Source organism: Candoia aspera, chromosome 1 (genome assembly GCF_035149785.1).
Source record: "Candoia aspera isolate rCanAsp1 chromosome 1, rCanAsp1.hap2, whole genome shotgun sequence".
In the NCBI taxonomy this organism is placed as follows: Eukaryota; Metazoa; Chordata; class Lepidosauria; order Squamata; family Boidae; genus Candoia; species Candoia aspera.
In genome coordinates, this window is record NC_086153.1 from 49,302,367 (window position 1) to 49,326,226 (window position 23,860).

The 23,860-nt window shown below is 37.3% G+C and overlaps 1 protein-coding gene across 2 annotated transcripts in view; it reads right to left on the minus strand.

Annotated features, from left to right (window-relative positions):
- Nucleotides 1-205: 205 nt before the first annotated feature.
- The window catches only part of ESRRG (estrogen related receptor gamma), a 193,505-nt gene continuing 169,850 nt past the window's right edge, over nt 206-23,860 (minus strand). For both annotated transcript variants that reach the window (XM_063303530.1, XM_063303522.1), the window contains 2 exons: nt 11,974-12,243; nt 206-3,753 (listed from right to left, as the gene is read on the minus strand). In XM_063303530.1, coding sequence (XP_063159600.1) covers nt 3,509-3,753; nt 11,974-12,243 — 515 coding nt within the window. In that variant the 3' untranslated portion in view covers nt 206-3,508. The remainder of the gene's footprint in view (nt 3,754-11,973; nt 12,244-23,860) is intronic.

Here is a 23,860-nt window from a genome sequence, read left to right on the forward strand (position 1 = left end):
AAGGCATAATAATTTGAGTTACACATCTGAACTGATTGGAGTTACAGAACCATATCTCCTTTTTGCATTTAACAATATATACAATATAAAATAAATACATTTACACAAATGGACATTGGTTGGAGCACACATTATGATACACATCACAAAAATATACAGTTGATTGCTTTACAGATGTGAAGCCCATCTACAGCTTTAGACATGATTTTTTTTTCCATTTGTATTTTACTACTGGCTATTATGCAACTCCTGGATTATAATAAGCAGCTTAATTTGGTTTTCCCCCTCTTTTGAGATCTTTGCACAATAAGACTGCCATAAAGTGTTTTCCTAGGCAGGTAAACAGAGACGTTTAAATAATTAAAATACAATTACCAACACCCATTTTCTCTTCTATAAGAAAAATAGCAGTTTTAATTTTTTATATTTTTTTATGTTAGCATTTAAATGCAAAATAGTGGAATAAATACAACAATCTGATTTGATTGAAACAAATGTGCAACTTCCAGGAGTCACACAATCATATTGCTTTAAATAAGACAGAAAGAAAAAGAAAACAGTAGCCCAGGCTACAATCCATCAGGAATGTCTGCTGCACATTGAACTGAGCGGACAAAACAGACTGGATGAGGGAGGTCTTACACCACCACACACTTTCATTTCAGTTGCTTGTGCAGGAGAAACGCTCTGTGGATTTTATGCCCTGAAATGAAACATGTTATGCTAAAACATACACCTTTTGAAATTCTTCCCCAGTACTTCACTTTAAATAAGTGGTTGTGGACATTTGTTTCAGCAAGGTTTAAGAAGAATGTTATCCTAATGCCTGTGCAGTGTATCTATGTTTCAGTTAACATTTGTACAGCCACGAGATATTTGTTCATTGCAGCTCTAAAAATTATTGAAAAAAAATCAAATGAAAAATTACGCTGTGTTCCTTTAACATATCTCATTTCCTCTTAAGTCTTTGTAGGTTTGTCCTTCTTTCTGAACATGATGATGGGATATTGACCCTGAAAACCTAAGTTCTTCAATGTGATCCAGTGAAAACAATATTTATATTAGATATTTATATATACATATATAATGCAGGTAACACTTGTAACTTAAACCCTGCACAAATTTTCTGGAAAATAATTAATCTCAACTCTTACATATATATATATAAATAATTTAAAGAATCAGCATCGTTTCTTGCCCCCCCAGGAGTTGTAAGGTTTTACCATTTTTCAAAAGGGACTTCCAATTTCAAAACTCCTATCACACCGTGAATTTCAGGTTATTTGGCCAACTGAATGAACTGCTAATGACAATTTATCTAGAATCACACAACAGTCACCTCTCTACTGAGAAAAACACAATCTACAAGAAAATTCCCATACAGCTAATGAAAGATACACAGTTTTCCTAGCACAAGGTTGCTGCAGTGTTAACTGCAGTATTTTGTTTAAAGCACACAAGTAGCGATATTTTTGGAAACGTGTCTGCATTAAAAAAAAAAAAGACTTAGCAACAACACAGAGCAAGTTAATAACATGGGAGAGATGGAAGCTATATTTACAGCATTTAAAAATTAGACTTACCTATAATTTTGAAATATTCAAAGTTTATTTCTAAGCTATACATAGGTATTCTATAATAAACTGTTACAGAAATTATCCCTTGTTTTGAAAATATTTCAGTGTGACATTTGTCCATAATGAGTACTTGGTTGGATTTTGCTTTCCAGTTTCTTAATTATTACTATGAAGAACCTTATTACCAGAAGGAATAGAGTATACTACTGTAGTCTCCTGAGGAAATTTACATCCAATATTGTCTCTAATTCTACCCTGTGTCTATAAGCACACACCACAAGAATCCAAACACCACAAGAACAAGACAACAGTCTTTGAATGCAACCTAAAAAGTTCCAAAAAGCACAGCAAACATGAAACATTGAGAAGCTGAACTACATTTCTTTTGTTGGTTAGGAATACAATTTAATTACATTTGTGTACATAGAATAAGGTTGTTCACATAGCACAGGGAGCAGCTACTAACACTGGTGCATTGGCATAGCATTGGAAGGAGATTCCTGTTCCCAGGTTATTTAGTGACTGTACTTTGCGGGGGGGGCATCTAATTCATTTAAACATTAGATTACACCTCTTAACAGTCTTGAAACTGACCAACTTTCACATCCTGACAATAATGGCTGAAAAAGTAGGTATACTGGTTAGGCTGTTTGTTTAAAAATGGCATTCTACAGATATATAAAATATAAAGTTTTATAAATTGATAAATAATGTGTACAAGTGCTAAGTTCTAGAGGTTGATCAGAGGCTGACTACTCTGATAATCTGATTTTTTTTCCTTATTGCTAGACGGAATAGGGTGGACTTTACTGCAAAAGTCCCAGTTTTGTAAATGATAGGCCACCTTATAGAGTAACACAGAATCTTATGTCATAATGACACTTGGCCATGTAGAAGCACTTATTAACTCCTTTTTTAGATTCCTATTTGACATGACATATAAACTATTTGGAAATGTAGGTGTAATCTAATTTGTTGGTTTCAGTGTACATTTAGATATAAACTGGAGCTCATGCAAAGAAATGGGATGTCCTAGACCAGACTGGCACACAACATAAATTGCATCCGTGATAATATGCACCTTCCCTTCAACTATTGCTTGAGTAAGATAAATTCCCACATTAACAAATGGCTGAAACGTGGTAAGGCTGGTAGAAAAAAAATATTCCATTAGTAAGAATAACTAAAACATTTGTTTTTAAAAAATCGTCCTGCAGGATTCATTGTCCTTAATTAAATGTTCGTAATTGTTCAAGACAGCACAAGGAAAAAAAAAAAGAAGCAGTATTTATCTTTCTTTTCTTTAGTATTGCATGAATGAATAAAGCTCAAACTATTCCCTGAAAAAGTTACATTGTAGCTAACCTAAGAAATATCTGGAAGACTTGAAAAAACAATGAAGGAATCAAATGGCTGTAACTGATCTAGATGGAAATGCAATGATAAGGAGCAGCCCACGGGTTGCCATCGAAGTTGTCTAATTAGCGGCTGCTCTTGTGAAACATAATACTGCATTCAGTCAGTTCATCGTGTTGTACTCTACTGCTAGTTACGATGCTTCGCTTTTGATTCCTTTGTCATTGGGGTATGGTGGTTTGCAAGAAGTTCACTGGCATCATATATATATATATATATATATGTATGTATGTATGTATGTATGTATATATCTTTTTCAGCAGCAAAAGGGGGATATTACAAACAAATGAGAACTAATAACATTAAAAGGAGAGAGAAAAGAAGGCAGAAAACTGCATCAAATAAGACCAAGACTAAAAAGAGATGCTGCTACTCATTTTTGCTGCTTAATGATCAGTGCAGTCATTTTCATTGCCTTAAAGTAACGCGAAAGGTTCTTTGCCACAGTTTTCCCGTTGGTTGTCCCTCTTGTTGCGGTTTCAGCGTACCCAACCGGAAGGGCCAGGATGTTGAGGTCAGACCTTTGCCTCCAGCATTTCCAAAAAAAGTTTGTGCATGGGGACTTTGCCTTCCAATTTAATATTGTAGAAATGCTGCACAGCCTTGGTGGAGGTTTGCCTAAGTAACGGCAGAGTCATCAGCATCTTGCCAGCCCGGCGTGGGTCTTCCATGTGCTGCCCAGCTTCATAATCCTGCAGTGCCTCGTGTAAGACGTCTTGAAGCTTCTGGACAGCTTCAACATCTTCTATGTGCATGGAGTCTGTAAAACAAACAAGAGCGATAGCAGTTGTTCATGCCAGAAAGGACGATTGCAATGCTAGCACTCTCTTCTATAACTTGAATTGTACAAAAACACCCAAAACAGTAATTTATATGGATTTAACCAGCATTTTCAGGACTGCCGTAAGTATGCAAATTAAATAACCCACATTTTACCATATTAAACTTCTAAAAACAGTGGATCTGGTATAGTTACAATCATATGATTACTGCCTTTTTAATATATCTTGTTTATATAAGTTAAGAGATAACTTCTATTTCTGCAGGAGTATTTTCAGAAAGTATTCATAGAAATGCAGAAAGCTCAGAACATGATGATGATGTTGATGATGGAATAGTTTTCCATAAGTACATTCCCCATAAATTGCAGTTCCCATGCTGGCTGGGGATTCTGCGAGCTGCAATCCAGCATGCCTGGAGGGAACTATTGGCTTGGGAATACTATATGAAAGCCTCCTTTCTGAGAGTACAGGAAGTCTTGAAATCCATCAGGGAGATTTTTGCCCAGAAACAGAATTTTTAAAAAAAAACAACGGGATTTTAAATTAGCAACAAACATAGCCCAGATACATGGGATGCTTGCTGGACCTACAAACATTTTCAGAGACCGCAATTGGGAAAAACCTCTGCCTGAAATCCTGATATAATGCTGCTTATCCGAGTAGTAGATGAAACAATGTCTGAATTAATGCAAAGTACTTTCTTATGCAGAACTCACATTATTGGACCATATGACTTTTGCATCTTCCATGGATTGGGCAGTCCACCTGATCTGTTGCTAGCAGTGCACACTGCATACATACAAGTTAGTTCCCTAACGTTTTTTAAGGTCTTGTTCTGTCCTATAACACTTAGGCAGGTCATAGGAAGCTGCAATCAAGTGATCTTAAAATTTCTATGGAGCCTAGATCTAAAACCTACATCCCTTGTGGCCATATTGGAAGTTGTATTAAAAATTATGCGATCAATATTACTTCATTAGAGGTTTTTAACAGAATTAAGGAATTAAGAATTAAATTATTACACATAATGGAGTCCTCTGGGGATTCTGCACATTTAATAATTAATCTGTAACCATTACTTTTAAAATTATAAAAGATATTTAACAATTTAATGTTAAAATTTCCCATCCAGAAGACTAAAGCAAAAGACTGCAATTAGGATGAGCCCTCTTCCATATTAGAAACTCCTGGGAAATGGGATAAATCAATATTTCTTACAACAGAGGGAATGCTATTTAACTTCTTCATAAATGATCTTGAGTTAGGAGGTCAGCGGTGAAGTAGCTAAGTTTGCTGATGGCACCAAAATATTCAGGATGGATTAGAAATCAGAAAAGCTTACACAAAATAATGTCTAGACTTGTTGAACAGGCAGCAAAATGGCAATTAAGTTTCAAACCTGGGGTAAAATGATGGCCACTGAGATTAAATAAGAAGACTAAATGTGTAGAAAAAACTGATAAAGCAGAATTTGAGATTGTCACATATCAATTCCCACCTAATTTGGATAATTAATAAATATGTTTATTAGTGGCCTGGAGGTGGAAAAGGTAGGATGAATGTTTATTGAATTGGCAGATGAATTTGATAGCCTAAGTGACATCCCCCCCCCCTCTAATTCTATGAAACTCTAGAGAACTTCATGCATTAAGTAATTAATTCATCAAATTTGCTGCTAGATGTGATAATGGGATTTTTAAAAAATTGATTCAGTGACCAAGTCATGATAACCATCCTGAATCTTTACAGTATATCAAGATGCCACTGAATATCAATTCCTGAATACAACTGAGACATTGATACAACAACTGGCTACTATGAAAAATATAATGCTGGGTTCATCTGACCTAACAAGTGACTTCAGGTAGGATAAGGCAGCTTTTCCCAAGTAATTTATTGTACTGGCTGTGTGTTTTGATAACAGTAGTCCAATGAGAGCCAGTGTGGTATAGTGGTTAAGGTACTCTGTCCATCTGCAGGATCCATCCACCTTGCATCATCATCCAGCCAACTTCAGCCCCCAGACTGCCTCAGAAACTTAAGTATTCCATGAAACTCCTTGTCACATCCAACACAGAATACATATGAGACTAGAGGTGTCCCAGATATTTAAGTTTTAAGCCATACCCTGGGATGGTAATCTATAGAATACCTTCCTGAGCTGAATGCATAGGATAGATAGATTCTATGGAGAAGACAATCAGCAACATATCCCAGACTCAAGCCATTTAGAGCTTTATCAGTCATAACCAGCACTTTGAATTGGACCCAGAAATGTATAGGTAGTCAATGCAGAGCCTGGAGAGTCAATGGAGAGCCCGTGGCACTGGTGTAAATCTTTCTAAAAGGACTCTCATGCATCAGCAAGCAAGCTAATCAGCAAGCAAGCTAACATTCTGCACTAAGTTTTTGAGTCATCTTCAAATGCAGCCAGAAGTACAGTAGAATACATTGCAATAATCCAATCTGAAGTTAATGAGGACACGAGTTACTATTGCCAAGGCCCTTTGCACCAAAAATGGCCACAACTGACATATAAGATAAAACAGGGCAAAGGGTCTGATACCACCTATAGTACTAGGAGAAGCCATGTATCCAGGAGAAATCCCAGATTGTGGGCCTGCTCCTTCAGGGGAAGTTGAACCATATCTAGAGCTAATATTGGTGCTAACAGTCAAGCAGAAAGTTTCTCAAAAAACAATATCTTTGGCTTCCTGGGATTCAAAATGAATTGGTTTTGTCCCATCCAATCCCTTACAGTCTCCAAGCACCAGGTAAGAAGATCTACAGCATCTCCAGTACAGTTACAGGTACAACTGGGTACGATACCTTATCATGAACTGTTGGATGATCTGAGTGGTTTCATGATCTCTCCCAGTGGTTTAGATGCTAAAGAATGGGGGGTGGGGGCTCTGTGTCCTGTGACACCCCATAGATGGAATTGCCAAGGGCTTGAATGCTTTTCCTCTATGACCACCAAGTATAGTCACCTGCTTAGAAAAGAATGGAACCTCCCATCCCCAAACCCCACAGGTAGTCCAGAAGGATGCCATGGTTGATACTACTGAATGCCAGTGAAAGCTCTAATAGGACCTGGAGGGCCACACTTCCCACACCCAGGTCCCAAAAAAGGTTATCCACCAAAGAGACTAATGCTGTTTCTATCCATAATCATTTCTGAAGCCTGACTGAAATGAGTTGAGATACTTTGCCTCATTCCAGCTTCTCTGTAACTGATATTCCCACTGTCTTTTCCAAAATCTTTTCCAAACAGGGAAGACTGAAAGTCAGATAGAAATTGTCCAATGTAGCCAGATCCAAGCTTTCCTAACCTCAGAAGAGCTGGTTTCAAAACCATCTGGGATTAAATCACAACTGATTACCCAAACAATTATTTACATTTGAAAATAGTATATATGTACACATGTACAAACAGATCACAGAAACTTCAGTAGAATTGACAGTGATCCTTTTCTTGACTGCCCATTCTGATTGGAGTTGAAATGAACTTTCCTGTTCTGTTCTAATGGCATCACACATGCAAGCACAGAAGCAAGGACAAGCAAAAGACCATGGTCATATCACGGAGGCAGTAGCAGTTCAGTCTACAACCTAAAAAGCAAAGGCAAAGGCAGGAACCAGATGAAATACCACAAATGAAAACAGGGCAGAAATTAGGCAATAGTAGCAGAGTGTGAGTAACCAGCATAAATCAAAGGTCCAAGAGTTTACTCATGAAGTTTAAAATCATGAGCTGGGCAATTAGAAACTGTCAGGGTTGCTATAGCTGCAGTTGAACATTGGTCTGTTCCCAAGTAAAGACTTTTGCCTCCAGAGCCTCCTCCTAGCACCAGTTGATGTTTATCAAGAACTACTCAAAATTTGCTTGAAGCATATTCATTATTCCTGAGATTTTTCTACATCTCCTGCCTATCTCAGCTTTATGGCTTAGCATTCTCAGAGGTGCTCTGAAACTCTGGGAATTGAATGGTTCTATCATGTTCTTTCTTGTTCCTGAGTTTGTTCTTGTAGTTATGCCTCAAATGCATACATGGAAGGGCTGGAAGCTCCCAGAGGTTTCTGCAAAAGTTTCTTCAATATGAAAATGACACCCGGCCTTAATTTCCATCTATTCATCTCAGGATGACTAGAATGCTTGAACTGGTGAGATACATTGTGGGTGAGATAAATGAGACTTAAACTAAAACTTAATTCAGAAGATGAAATTGTGGATTGGGATAAAGGAGAAAAAAAAGACTTACAACAGGTCCTGACTGAATAATCCAGAGAAACCAAGAATGAAATTGGGAGTTCTTCTGAACTTAATGCACACTGGCAAGCTCAAATGGTAAACATGGCCAGAATAATTTCTAGTTTAGGCTGATATGCTATTTTGTGGTGAGAACAGTTCCATACTGTAGCACCATCCATGCTTAGAAGTATTATGAAGCAAAGTGATTTATTTCAGAAGACTTACTGAATTGTAAACAGATAGTTAAACGAAATATCAGTTTGATTAGATTGTTCTCCATTTTGGAATTAGTGTCATTGCTGCCTCCTTTGAATTCTATTTCCATGAGGGGATTTGTTTGCTTGTTTATTTATTTCATTTACATTCTACATTTCTCTGAGAGCCGAAGGAATCATACATGGAGGTTTTCTTTCACAATCTTCTGAGGTCAGCTCAGTTGCGAGAATGTGACTGGCCCAAAGTCAACCAGTTAACTCCAGGGTTGTATTCACTGATATCTTAACCACTATCTCTTACAGGCAATGATGGATTTACAAGAGCAGTGTGCACTCTATTACAGTGGCCAGGATTGTTAACAGCCCTCACTGTGTCCCATCACAATTATCCTTTGAACTTTGTCTCAGAGGACTGAAAGAAGTGGAGTTTCAGCACAGTGGCTGAAGAAAGGAGTCTCTGCTACGTATGAAGAGAGCAATACGATAGTCATAGACCAGAAGTTCTAGGGTTTCTGCCCAAGTAATTTATTCACATGAGAGTTGTAAGTAGAACCTGCTACTTGCTATATTTGGGTAAAGCCAATGCACTTGATTGTTAAAAGGTTTGCAGTGTGTGCATGCATCGTTGTAGTAACGTAAAGAAAAAGAACATCTTCCCAGAGCCTGAATCTAAGCAGTCTATCTCTAGATGGAGAGCTGCTCCATGCCTTTCTTAGTTCAGTGCCACTAGTGAGCCTCTTCAATGTTTGTCTGTGTTATAACTGCCCACCTCTGTCTCCAAATCCACCCCCTCCCCGCCAAATACTGAGTCTTTGGATTATTTTTCCACCGCTTTACTCCTGGTAAATCTACTTGGAACCTGTCAGCATTCCAAGACGTTGCTTTCATAGAAATCGTAAGTGTCTCCTTTTTAGTGTTCCAATGAGCAGCATTTTAAAGGGTTCCGTCAATGGGGGAAGTTGCTGTAGATTGGGTGAGCAGAAAGAATTAGAATTTCGGTGGCAGTGCAGCTGATTGGGACACAAAGTCTTTTAAAAAGCCTCGAGCCTAAAAGTACAAATGTCTGTTTCTTGATGAAATAATTAAAAGCAAACAAACCTGTGAACCTGCAGCCTTCCATTTGGCATTTCCCAATCAATACATGGGAACACTTAGTAAAAGCACTAAGAGACAGAGAGAACACCTTTTATTACACAGCAGAGTTCACCTGCCTGAAGTAATTGCTACATACATGCTTTAGAAAATATTCAGAGGTGGGTTCCCCCCCACCTTTCTGTGAGTAAGCAAAGCACTCACGGATGCCAGATCATTTCCTAAAGATTGGAACTTCTTTCTCAATTCAGCCCTTTTAAGTACCTAATTAGAAACCTGCTATGTGAAACCGAAGAATACACCAAATTGTTTTAGGCTATATAAACCCATCAATTATGATTATTACCAATGGTAAATTAAGAGTATCCGAGTTCAGTCAGGTGGTTGCTTTTGCTAATATCCCCCCTTTTGTTATAATCAGGTTCTTTGGAGACAGTATGTGATAAACCTGTAATAATACAGAAATGTTTATTTCTGAATCTCAGGAAAATAATAGGAATTCCTATCTTTGGAGGACATGTGTTAAGAAAGAAATTTTGTCTGAATCCAGACAAAATTTCCAGTGCTTCCCTCTTCTGATCACTGCAACTAGCCTCTTGGAGACCCCAGGTTTTATCTCAATTCAAGTATGAGTTGAAAAATTGGGATCAGGATAAGCAAAACCATCAGAACAACATCTGGATCTCTTTATATTCCAAATCAGAGCAGCATTTTGGCTTTGCAGACTACCATTCATTCTCTTTCAAGGCCTTTTATTTCAAGTTCCTATGAACTGGGGTTATAATCCTGTTGATGTTTTGTTCACTTTAATGTCCTATAGGTTTATGCATGGGTACAATACAGAGGAAGGGGAGGCAGGAAGGTTACTGTTAAATCAGTTCACTGATTTAGGGCACAAAGAAGCATTAATTATTATTGAATCAAGCCAGATGTTTATGCTAAGCTGATGATTTCAGTGAATGTCATTTTAAATCTCTGCAGGTCAGAGTAAAATACTGTTTCAGTCATTTCTAAATGTGCAAAGGTTTCCTGTCTTTCAAAATGTTTGTAAAATGTGTGTTTTTATACAGACTGTGCATGGTTTCTGACTCAATTATCTCACTTTATCAGTAAACATAATGGATCGTGACAATCATATGAACACCTCATAATGTTTTATAACTTTTGTTTGGGGGAAGCCTATCCAAATAAAATGAGAATTTGAGATGACCACTAGAATGTATATTATGACAACATCTGCTCACACCTACATCAATTGATTAAGGCATTTATATTTCTTATGGATATATTTATTCTTCATTTTTGTTTATTTTTCAATTAAAACCCCAATTAAAATGCAAAATGCTAGGTCCCATTATGAAGACAAATAGGAAAGTACAACTTCATTGTTGAAAACAATTTTCCTCCTATCAATCTGAAGATTCATGCATCAATATTGTAGATGAACTGTTAATTACAAAATCAATTAAAAAATTATTTCTAAAAACAGTCACGCATCCTGGCTCTCGGGGGGACAATTTGGGCAGAAGGCCTCATCTCACTAGGACTGCACCAAATCACAAGTCGTCATCCACAAGTAAGCAAAAGCAATCTGGTTTTTCATTTTTCAGCGCGGCTGAGCCCAGCCTGAGATTGATCGTCACATATGGCCCCAGAAAACAAACTGTCAATACCTTGAAAGCTGCAGAATTTGAACAAATAGCCACCCGCCCATTCAAGCCACTCATTGCATCCCATTTAACAGATTTTATTGACAGTTTCCTTCTTGTAATTAAAGGGAAAACTACTGGCCAGCAACCAAGATAAAGTTCAAAGATAGGGTCAAAACAAAAGCAGATGGAGGGGCACGGTGTGACTGCCAATGGTACATCGCATCAGAGCATGTTATTGACACACAGGTATCCAGCGATCGGCACGTCATTAAAGAGAGATCTATCATGAACTTTATGCAAATGATAAAAGGGACTTAAGACCCCAGTTAAGTGTTAGAGAGGCACAAAAGGAAAAACAACAAAGAACAAACGATTTTTCACTTATCCAACACTGGCTCACTGCTTCAGCACTTTTAAGTTCAAATGCAGAGAAGAATCCTTTCTTGAATTCTTAGCCCCCAAGTTATATCAGGTGCTTAAACAACTACCACAAACGTCAAATCTGTGCAGTGAAGAGGAGTTTCTACAAGATTAAATGATGATTTGCTCCCTTCCCTAATAAAACCCGAGTTCACCTTCGGTATTGAGTTCACTGTGTTTAGTAGCTAGATTGAAGTAGATCATCTATTGCATTTAGTCATGGGCCCTTCCATTCTAGTGGGTTTTAGCAGACTGATTAGACTTATCTGGATTACGAAATGGATTTAAGCAGAATGACATTTATGTTTATTGAAAAGCATCTTTGCTTTTAATACTGCCAGAATTTTCTGGCATCTTTTAACCAAATTGGAAACTCAGCATAACAAATAGTTACAATCATAGATCTTCCCTTAATTTGAACTACCTTGTTTCTAGCCATTCAGCACTATTCTGCAGCAGTATGATTAAGAATTACTTATTCTTAGACAGTCGTATCTAGAAACTGTCATGCAGAAGGTATTAGAGGAAGGGGGAAAATGGCATGAGCCATCATGCCAATCTGCCAACCTGAATTTGCAAGCGCGATAGCTTTGAGGGTGACAAACTCTTCTTTCTCCAGCTTCATGCTCTTGTATTTTTTTACCAGTTGCAGGATGGCATTGTTGAGGTCAAGAAGGCCTGCTAATTTAGACTGGTCTTCATCCATAATATAGTCTTCAGCATAGACAAGCTCATCCTCAAAGGAAAGTGATCGGTACACTACACCCAGGATCAAAATCTCCATCCAAGCACTCTGCAGAAGGCTCATCTGGTCGGCAAGCGATAAAGTGGAAAATCCTAAACGGGGACGGAAAGTACAGAGAAACATAATTAAAACTGTACTGGGCCATCATGATTCTGCATGATAACTTTACCCTTGTGCTTGTTATTATTATGTAAGTTAGCCATCTGTACTTACAGACTCTGCCCGCTCAGATCTCCAGTATCAGCAGACATAAAATAGTTACAACAAAAGGACTTCAAATAAAAATGAATCAGTACATCTTGGGCTTCTTGTAAAATTAGGTGGAGGAGCCTGCCATGTTTTATTCAGTATTTAAGAGTACATTTCCTCAAATAAATTGTTACCCAGATTCAGTAACATCTAATATGGCCTACATCAGATCTGGAAACATTTTGGCAATAATTGTCATGGCTGGTAAGAGAAAGAATAAAAGACATGACAGCCTGTAATCTTATCTACACTGTTACTTGCCACAGAGTAGGTCTCACTGAATTCAGTTACTTCTGCATAGACTTCATGCTACAGTCTAAGGATTACAAGGTCTCCTTTAAAGGCAGGGTGCTTTTTTAAACCAAAACAGGAAAATATCATTTTAAAGGGGAGGTAATTTGATACCTTAATAGAATTAAGTGATGATCACAACAACCAAGCAAAGTGCTTTTTGAACTTCAACCTCAGTAAGACCTACCCTTTCCAGAAAAGACGCTAATTACTTCTATAATAGCTTCTGCCACCACCACACTGCTCAAATAACAGAATGGCACATTAAAGTGCCAAGTGAATAGTAATCACACCATCACTCTGAGAGAGAGAAACATATATAATAATGCTTCTTAATGAATTTAAGTTTTGCTTTTGTTTCACTATCTCTCCTCTCCTTTTTAATAGGATCACTAAGGGCAAACTTCTTTATAGTCATACCTTTTCAGGCACCTATTTACAGTAGCTATTAATTTATTATCTCCGACTGACAACACTCCTAGCGCAGGAGGTCCCAGTGAAGGAGCGATTTCCTGGCCTATCCGTGAAATATCCTAGTTTGCCAGCTGGCACCTGCAACCACCCAGGAGTTAATAAAATCATCAAAAGGGATTAGTCAAGCTTTTCTTAAGGGGGGTGGGACGGTGGGTCTTAAGACACGTCTAAACCGCTGTGTGTGTGACTTATGGAGCTGCTCACGTGTGCGTTGACAGGGATCCTACAGAACGAACAGGCTTTGGTTGTGGCTGCTCATTTCTCCTAAAACACACAGAATCGTGCCAAAGTACCACGAGGCACAAGGATTAGACATCAGTTTAGAGTCAGCCTGCTGCACAACTCAGACGCAAATGTATTCTGATTAAAAGAAATCAAAAGTCACTCCAGGCCAGGAGTCATGCTTTAAAAGCGATGTCCTTTATTGAGACACCACCTGCTTTCCTTTTTCTTACTTATTTACACTTTCCATACTGTATTCTGTTCCTTGTTTATAAAAGTACATTTGTCATGTCCCCCAAACAAGATCAACAACGTTGTTAAATAAGCGAAGCCAACCTTTCTGAAAAATGACAACCGGCTAGCCCCATGCTTCTTGTGGGAAATGGAAGGAAATGAAACAGAAATAATAATTTGAAAGGGTCTTAAAGCGGAAGGCATATTTGCAATTAGCTGCAGCCTCTCTCTCAAGAAGCAGATGGACAGAGAACGTTGCCTGCAGCACTGTCCGGTGACAGGCCCATTCTCCCTCCCAGACACTGCTGTTAGTAAATAGATTTACACATTCTCCAATCTCCACACATCTTTCTGCCGAATAATTAAAAGCAGGGATGATTAGTTTATTGAGTGGAAGGAGGAACTTTTTTATTGAGGTCCGTCCATGATTTTTATCAGGGCCAGCACTTTTACGGTTGTCATGAGGGTGCAGGCATCCAATTTTTCTTATCTGCCTGATTAATACAAACGCTGTTTCAGGACGCATTAATTAACAGATACAAATCTACGTTCTCATGGAAGGATCAATACAGAGAAGAAAAGAGGCATCAATGTGAATTTAGTGCTGATGATGGAGAAGGCACTCTATTGACATTTACGTGCACGGAAACTTTAAAGTCCAGGAGAGCCCTTTGTCCCTACGATTTACAAAGTAACAGTGTTTTTAAACTATAACCATGTTTCACACACTTCAGGGGCATTTAATTAAGCCAAATAAATAAATAAATAAATAAATAAAAAAGCAATAAAATCTCAAAAGAAGTTTTAATTTCAATCATTTTCCTTTCTATTCCCCCCAAAGCTTCCACCTTCCTGCTTTTTATTTATATGCTAATTTGTGCATTTTACTTTTTACTTTAAATTACAGTGGGCTTTGCTAGCAATTACAGTAGCTAACAGACAATAAAAAGAAACCTCCATTACTAACGCCATTTATTTTTGAAGGGATATTTGGTCAGACTTTACAAATATGTAAATGGTTTCTCCTTTCTTCAGGATAATCTTCATATTTCTACACAATTTCCCAGGACAGCACTTTTCCCCTGCAGGAAATATGTTGCCCCTGATCATGAACAATACATTTTGTTTATGCCTATAGAAAATACACAGGTGTGCACACATGCACACACTTTCTTTTTCTTGAGTATAAAGTTCATATACTCCAGAAAATAAAGTGCAGGAGGTAGAACTGTGGAATTTTATATCATGTTCTTTGAGGTCATTTAATAAAATTGTATTTTATTACTAGGCATTCAGTGTAAACCTTTACTGGAAGTGATGAGAGATAGTAGATTCTTTAAAATATCACAGCAGGTAAAGCCTAACATTATATCTGTGTTTTAATTAAGAAAATGAAACCTAAAATATTTTTTCTGTTGTTTGCAAAAGCAACAAAACTTGGTAACATAAAATATTTCAAAAAACTGTTACACAGACTAAGGCCCTACAAAATAACCCAATGTAAGGGTTCATTTAAATGTGCTAAGCTCTGTGGAAGAATACTAGCCATTGTAATAAACCACTGTACAATAGGGGAAAGACCAGACATCTGCATCTTCATAGAAAGTGATATTTTTAAACTGTATATGAAATAAAGTCTCCAAACTCTCTATGAACCTATTTCCCACTAACCACTTAACATTTTCCAGCCACTCAGCCCTGAGCTCTCCGCAAATCTAGAAGACATTGCCTTGCTGGTGTTCCCCTGAACTTTGAATTTTGTCATACGTAGTTCCTTAATCCCTAGCATTTGACAAGTCATAGTTTTAAATGTTCAACTCTATTATGGCTTTAAAAAATACATTTCAATACACGATGGTGCATCTTTCCCCCAGTGCAGACCAATTCCATGCATGTGGCTGACAACTTTGATCCCTCTTCGTCTCCCTCTCCATGTCAGTGCCATTTAATGTATCCCAGGCATTTTGCTAGCGGAATGGCTCTGTACCTTGACCCGCAGTTAAATAGCATGTTTATTTGTGAGACACTGTGCTCCAAGTAAACCAGATGACAGTTTGGAATAACATCATTTGGAAGGATTGAAAAGCTTCTCAAGAATCAGGTAGCCAGAGGTCATAGGCTAGAAGGAAGCATGTGCTGTGCCAACCCTCCTGCCATCTTCTACTTGAAACTCATATATTTGACGGTGATGCCATGGGCACTTGTCAAGACAACCCAGCCCTTTACCCATTCTTTTTCTCGTTTACTTTCTGCCCCTTCCCCCCCCCCCCAATCTCTCTTTTAGTCTGGCAAACTGATGCTCTTTGCAGTCAACTTAGAAAAAAGGCTAAGCATTTGAAAGTGTGAAGGGCAAAAAATATCTGACGGCTAGTCTTCAAAAATACACTTCCATTTCACAAAGCATAAACGTTTGTTTCCCAAGTCCAGTGTTGACAGAAATAGGCTGCAGTGCAGGCATAAGAAGTTAACCCCTACAAGGCATTCTCTTCCACTTTAACAATGCTGAATGCAAAGCACTATAATTCTATGCAGTTTCTTGTAAATAGCTATAAACAAGGGCAATGATTTGTTGGCTATCTCTCACCTCTCCGACCCACCAATCTTCCAACTCCTTTCTCCTACGTAGATTGCCCTGTTTCTATAAATAGAGGGTTTTCAACAAAAGCACCTTCCACTTCATTTGTAATTATAACCTAATGACTCTCAGTTATCACCAAGTATGCATGGAGGGGGAGCCAACTGAGCAACTTGCCTGATTCTTTCCTCCTGCCTTCAGTTTCATATATTCATAAAACACTAGAAGAAAGTGAAATATAGATAGCAACAAAGCCCTTGGTGTTTTTATCATGTAAAGGCTCTGCAATATTCTGTCTAGTGTAATTAATTCTTCAGCTACAGTGTGCGTGGATATAGAGCACATATTTTTAAAAAACAGACCATTTTGTTCACTTGCTTTTCCATTTGCTTCTTGCATAGCACAGGTCCCCAAGATAACAAGCCTAAATCATTATCATTCCCAAAGACACTCTTCTACAGTCTGTTTAGGATTTTATAGACACTGGAGGCACATTTGTGGTTTATCTACAGTACCCTTAGTACGCCGTTTTTGAAAACAATCATACTGTTACAAGAGAACTGGCAAAATATTACAGTATCAACAATTGGGAAGGAATGCCAGTTACTGTTTTCTCTGCCTTTGTCTCTGATCCTTTCCATTTATTTGAATTCTTTGTTCAATTCTGGAAAGAAAATACACTACAAGCATCTAATACCTATTGGTTACAGTCCAAATCCTCAAAGCATACAGAGGGTTCCTGCTCTTTTGAGTGAGAGAAAATGCTCCATGTGAGCACAAATTTGTATTGTGTGCGCCACATATTCCTGTATAGGAATAGGAACAGTCTATATTCATTATAATGTTTGGTGTCATTTAGGTATTTTAAATGATACTTTAAGCAGTTATGGTATGTTTTGTTTTGATTTTTTGCTGTTTGTTTTGAATACCCTGGAAATGGAAAGATGAAATATCACTTTAAATAACAACAGAAATCCAACAAGTTACTTCAACTCTTTAAATAAAGAAGATGGACTAAGGACACTCTTAGATCACTTTCAATAGAAATGTCTAACAGAATTATACTCTTTAGACAGTATTGCATATTATTTAACCTACTTTAATGTGTTAAACAAAGTGGAGTCCTAGATTTCTGTCCAGAACTTTTGTTTTGATGTACCATTGACCTGGAAACAATCCACAACACATCTAAACAGTAGAAAATCAGGAGTCTGGTAGCACCTTTTCCGACTAACAAATTGTATTAAAAGGCATAGCTTTTGTGAGCTGTAGCTCATTTCATCAGATGTATAGAATAGAGGTTCTGTTTTGGGCTTTCCTGATCTGTTTCTATTGAACTACAACATTTGTAAAACGGTGTGACTTAGGTAAAATGACACAGAGGAGAAATATGTGATTCAGTTATTTATTAATAGTTCTTTCCTGAAATCAGAGTGATCTTTGAAATTGGGTCACCAAATGATGGTCCCAAAAGAAGCTGTCAGAATTGAAAAAAATCATTTTATCACTTGTTCCAATTCCATTGAAATATTCGCCCTGAGCAGTTCTGTGATTATGTTTTATGAGCTGCATCAACTAGCAATATTATGCCTAGCAACTTATTTATTTTATGGAAAGTACCAATGAGTTAATCCTTTATATCTCTGCCTCAGCCACCCTGTACAATGTATTCAGGAGGGACATCATCAGACCTTATGAACAGTCTTTGTACAAAACTCCAGCAATGCATGGGTGGTCTCCTCCTTAAGAGCCCCTGACATGATAATTTCATCTCTATATGCCCAAAATGCACATATAGACATGTTGCAAACCATCAGCCAGCTTTCATACATTCAGTTGTATGCAATATTTTGTATGCAATATTGTATAATGTTGCATGTAATGTACATAACATTATATATTGTCATATTCATAATATTGTGCTATTAACAAATTTTAAAGTCTCTTTGTACAAGTATTCCATTTGTATGTCAGTCAATATTTGATAACTAAAATACCAGCTTCAGATGACTATTATTTAGTATTTATTTGCTTAATAGTCATTTCTGCATTCTGCAAATATATCAAAATAACTGAAAGTTAAAGCAGAAATACTTCATCTAAAATGTGCAAGGCTTAAGGAATCAACATTTGCAACAAATTCTGAGTAGCTCACACATGCAACCCAGCCACTTATTTCATAATTCATTCTGTCCCTCCTCTGTTCAAATATGGATTCATCCCCACCAAATTTAAATGTGGATATATCCCAACCAAATTATTTCAATAAAATTAACAGATGTTGTTCCATTTTCTACTAGGAAGACAAGATTTCTGAGTCTTATTCTCTTGGAAGAAGATGGAATCTCCGCAGGCACAGGGTTATTGTACAATTCTCAGAAAAGCTGTATCCACAGAATTATCCTCTGCCATATAACAATCAATGGTTTAGAATCCAAGTTAGCTTTGCATCTGCTGATATTTCAAGCTAGCAGACACAGAAGGACATCTGTGGAAATAACTGTATTACATAAAAGATTTGACATAAACAATTTTCACACACTAAAAGAAACATTAGCGCATTTATTTAAGCGATAAAGAAGAAGGTCCTTCACATGTTTGTAGTAGCATCTAGAAGTGCACCAGTCAAGTCTGAAATCAGAATATGCCACTGTATGACTTCGAACACTGCAGTATGCTGGATCCTACATCACTGACATCCTTAGTAACTATAACTTACAGGTGTAGTTATATATCAAATCTGTCTTCTACATTTATCTTTCACAAAGTATACAGTAGAATTGTACAAAGCTTCAAAGAGATGCTCTCTAGCATCAAAGGTTCACATGAAGAACGCTTTCAAAGCAAAATCCTTCAACCAACCACCATTATGCTGCTTCATTTCAAGGTCTCTGACTGTTCCAGTCAGTTGCTAGAAGAGGCTTATGTTCATGGACTTCACACTGCAGAATTCTTCTAATTATTACAATTGGCAGATAAGGCTTTCAGGTTATGAAAAGTACCCCACCAAGAAGAATATTGTTAATATTCTTTGTGTCATATCTTTGCCTGGGAAAGAATTATATCATCTCTGAGGCATGACACCCCTGTTGAAACACAACCAAAGCCTTCAACATGGCCAAAATTTTAAATATGCTAAACTATAAACAGATCAGGAGCATAACAAACTAAGATCACTAACAGAACTGCACAAGATGTTTGCTGGACTTTTGTGGTTTCTAGGAAAATCACAGCTTTGAGAGATGAAGAAGGTAGGGATTTGGGTACTGGATTCAGTGATTAACTAATCTGTCATCAGTTCAGAGTCATGATCAGACTATTTGCCTTTGGGATGAGTGATAAGATCACTCATGGGACAAGGCAGTGACTGGGCATTGATCCAGATTCATTTGGAAAGGTCTGGGCTGTGGCAGATCTCAACTGATCAGTGAGGACAAAGATTTCCTGGGAGGTTTGAGAATGCCATAGAAATGGTCTGAGCAAGCTGTTGCAGCAGTCAAAATACAACAACAACAACAACAACAATAATAATAAATCACATGAATAATGATTTGGACTGGGAAGCACCAAGGTTGCTGTCACCTAAATACAGGTTTATGCAACAGAATGTTTCTCCCTACCTTCTTACACAATTGATCAGCTATTTTACTGCTGTCTAGAGTATAGAGGCAGCTTTTCAAACGTCAAGCTCAGTCTGTACAGAGTACTAGAAAAATGCATGTTATGGAGAGATACAAAGATTTAACAGTCATATTCAGTATTTCTACTAGAATGGCATTTGTAAAGATGAAAATAGTCTTTTTTTAATATAGTTAAAATAGTGACTAGATTAGAATACTGTACATTTATTCTTAATTGTATGGTTGTTCAAAACTCCTCTTTGAATCAATTTCTTATTTTGACTTAATTTATATGTGTCACCAAATATGGGCAATAGCAGAATTCAGAGTGAAAGATTCCTGACTTCTTCAAAATGTTTTGACCCCCCAAAATAATTAGGCATTGCCAACAAAGCTATGCACATATCTGCTTAAAAGCTGAACAACACAATGCAGTAAAGTTTAAAAAATGGATTTTAGTGCAACTTATGGATTTTTTTCATCGTGAATTCTTGGTGACTTGCTCAAACAGATGTTAAAGGAATTATATGCTACAGAGATTTCCAATGAGATTTATTTAGTTCCAAAATAAAATCATTTGTTTAAAAGACTTTCAGGAGAACCTGTCACACTTAACACCAAAAAATGGATATTATATTAAAGAAATTCCCTTGCAGGAGATTGCAGCAGTCTTCAAATGTCCATGTTCCTCATTGATAAGATATCATCTTATGAAGGTATGTTTGTAAGGTTAGAATGTACTTTGTAAAATATACTCAACACAACTAGGCTTCCCTCAATAATCAAGCTCCTAATGCTATAAAATCCTCTATTGCTCCATTCCTTGTATTCTCTTGAGAAATACTGGGTAGTTCAGGAAGGAGGAGATAGGGGATGAGCTATGCTAATGATCAAGCCCTAACTACTTCTCAGTAAATAAAAGGGGGAAAAATCTCCAGGAAGGAGATGGATTTTTATGACAATGCAAAGAATTGTTCTGCAATAATGGTGAGACTATGCCTGGACCAATTTCAGGCAAGATGGAAAATTTCTAGAACTCGCCATTCCAGTCTTGAAGAGAGTTGGATAGTCTTTGAAAAGCCCTAAGAGAAAGTGAAGGAACGTGATTACCATGACCATCTCTTGCTTGTCTATAATACACAAAGGCAAAATGGCTGAGAAATTTGTTTAGTAGTTATGTTTTTAAAACGTATCCAACAGAAATGTGAACCAGGAGATACTGATATGCTGAAAATAGCACTTTTCCAAAGCTTGTGGTGCAATCTAGAATTGAAAAGGTACAAAATAAACAATTTATTAAGAGGATGTGTTCTTTAAAAGAAGAATATTAGGAAAAGACAAAATTAGATGATAGGAAATTGCTTCTGAAAATATGCTTATTAAGAAAAGTACCTAAAATGTATGCTTTGACAAAAATACATAGGAAAATCCAAATACATTTTGTGTATGCCTTTTTTTACAGAAGAACTAATATGGAAATGAAAGCAACAAACTGTCAGTTTAGAAAATGTGGAATTGAGAGGAACAACTTGACATTTTTTCCTTATCTTCATGACTGGAATTGTTTGGATTGTTGTAGTTTTTTGAAACCATACAAGAGGCCTTAACACTAACACTTGAGCCGATTACCTACTGAGCATGTACTGAATTTAAAGTCTGAGCAAATGAAAGAACAGAAGAAGAACAGATGAAAGAAGAATGTCTGAACGGACGAAACACTCCCTCAAGTTAAGTTTGACTCCTGGTGGTTACTTGGACACATCCATGTAGGTTTTTTTTTTTGTTAGCAACAATATAGTAGCAGTTTGCCACTGCCTCTTCCAGAATGTGGTGGTGGTTGTTTTCAGCTTCTCAGCCTAAGTTACGTCCTGAGATTCACTGGTGGTCCCCAGGTAGTAACTACATCCAATCTTATTTGGGATCTGTCAGAGAGCTGCCACCTGCCATGGACCGAACATAGCAATGCTGCTTTAATTTGAACTGAGATCCACTCTGTCATTACTTCTAAGCTTTATTTAGAAGGTAGAACCTGATAGGTTCCGTTTGCAAGTAAGTGTAGAAGCCTGTAGTTCATCATAACGTTCATTACATATGCATTCAAAGGGCAATTTGGAAAAAGGCATTTGCTCCTGAGCCTTTTCAAAATCTCTCCATAATCCTAGGTAGTGGAGCAGTACCTGGCCCAAATTATTTTGTTGTTTCAAGTGGAATCTAAAGGACATCTGTCATATACTAGGGCTACTGTATAAATATTGTTGAACCTCTGAAACACCGAATGCTACTCATTTATTTACCTGCAAGAGAAAGAGGCACCAATTATTTGGGATTATTAATATTAATGTTAAATAGAGGTATTTTATCATTCTACCCAGGACATAAACACATAAATGTTAAAGTAAAACCCTATATTCCACACAGAGCTTAAAAGTCCAGTTGTATCATGGTCTATTTTATTCCCTTTTTTGTTTAAATTGTACCTTTATGGTCCTTTCATCTTTCTTTAAATGTAAGTTCATATAAGATATAAATGGTTTCTAACAGAGACCAGGAAAACTTCTGACCATAAACACCTTTCCAACAAACCCCACAGCAAGTGCGCAAAAGAGAAGGAGAAACCCAGGGCTTTTATCACCACACGATTTTCATCTCCCTGAAACAAGAGCAGAAAGCTCGCATGGCAATGAAAATGCATTCACACTGCACGTCCTTCTCAATCCATTAAGAACAATGGATTCTCACTAAGCAAACGTCCCCTTGTCAGAAATATCTGCAACAGTGGATTCATGCAGCAGGACTAAGTAAGGAAAGTTCACAGCAATTTAAAAGCAGCAAATTAGACATTTACAAACAGGAAAGATGCTGCTTGGCTAGTGTGATCTCTCACTCAGGCTGTACAAAAAGGTGTTAATGTAATTTTAATGCCAGTTAGATATATTTCAGGGGACACACAGACACACACAGACACACGCTCCTTCTATGAAGGAGGAGTTACATAACAAACTTCAGGCAAAACAACTTGACGAACAAGTTGAGTTTTGGGGAGAAGAGGACAAGGCAGCTTCCAACTCTGAGGTAGCCACAGTTCATATTGATATATCAAAACATGGTTACCTTCATACCTAAGTCCAGCTGCTGTGGTCCTTTGGGCCCTCAAATACCATAACAGCAGTTTACAAATTCTATTTACATTATTTACTTTTCTAAAGAAGCCATTTAGGAGAGGTGGGGAATTACCTCTTCCCCTTCTCCTCAGAAAGACAGATTTCAGGCTAAATATCCCTGCTGTTCTAGTTGCAATGATACCCATAAACTTAAAACTGCAAGAACTCTTAAAATATATTGTCTTTTTGTAATTTAAACAGGACTGTATTCAACAATGCCCTGCTACGTGGAAATTTTCCTACCCAGCTTTGGCTGATTTAGACAGATAAGCAGGGTTAACTCCGATAAACACAGGAATGGGGAACTATGGGAAATCCAGGGCTGTAGGCTGCAATAGAAAGCGAGCGGGGAGGGGGGGAATTTGTTATCAGGTCTGCATGGATGTATCTATAAAAGTCACCATGAGTGAAGTTTGAGTCAAAGCCTTTATTTATTTCATTTCATTAAACAAGTCTTTAATCCCTGCAATTAATACTATTTCCATGTGCGCCCCCCCAGAGCCAACTGCCTGCATTCACTCTTCCCCCTGCATGGCTGCAGTTAATCAAATGAGCAGCCTCAGTTTTTGCAGCTGCAAAGTTAAGTATTTTCTAAGTGCTTAAGACTAAAAATTGAGCAGCACACAGCATACATTTTTAACAGAATTATTATCTGATAATAGACCTGAATTTGCTAATTTTTGAGTTAGGAATTCATAGGGAAGGCTTGTTGTAAAAATAAGATAGGGTGGTTCTAAGACCATTTGACTTCAGAAGATTCATATTATCCTATCTTCTATTCAGAAAATGGGCCCCCCAAGGGGTTTAAGTTTTAATTTTAATAAGATTAAACTCCATTATTTAAAACAATTAGCCTTTTAAAAAAATAGAAAGTAGAAAACAA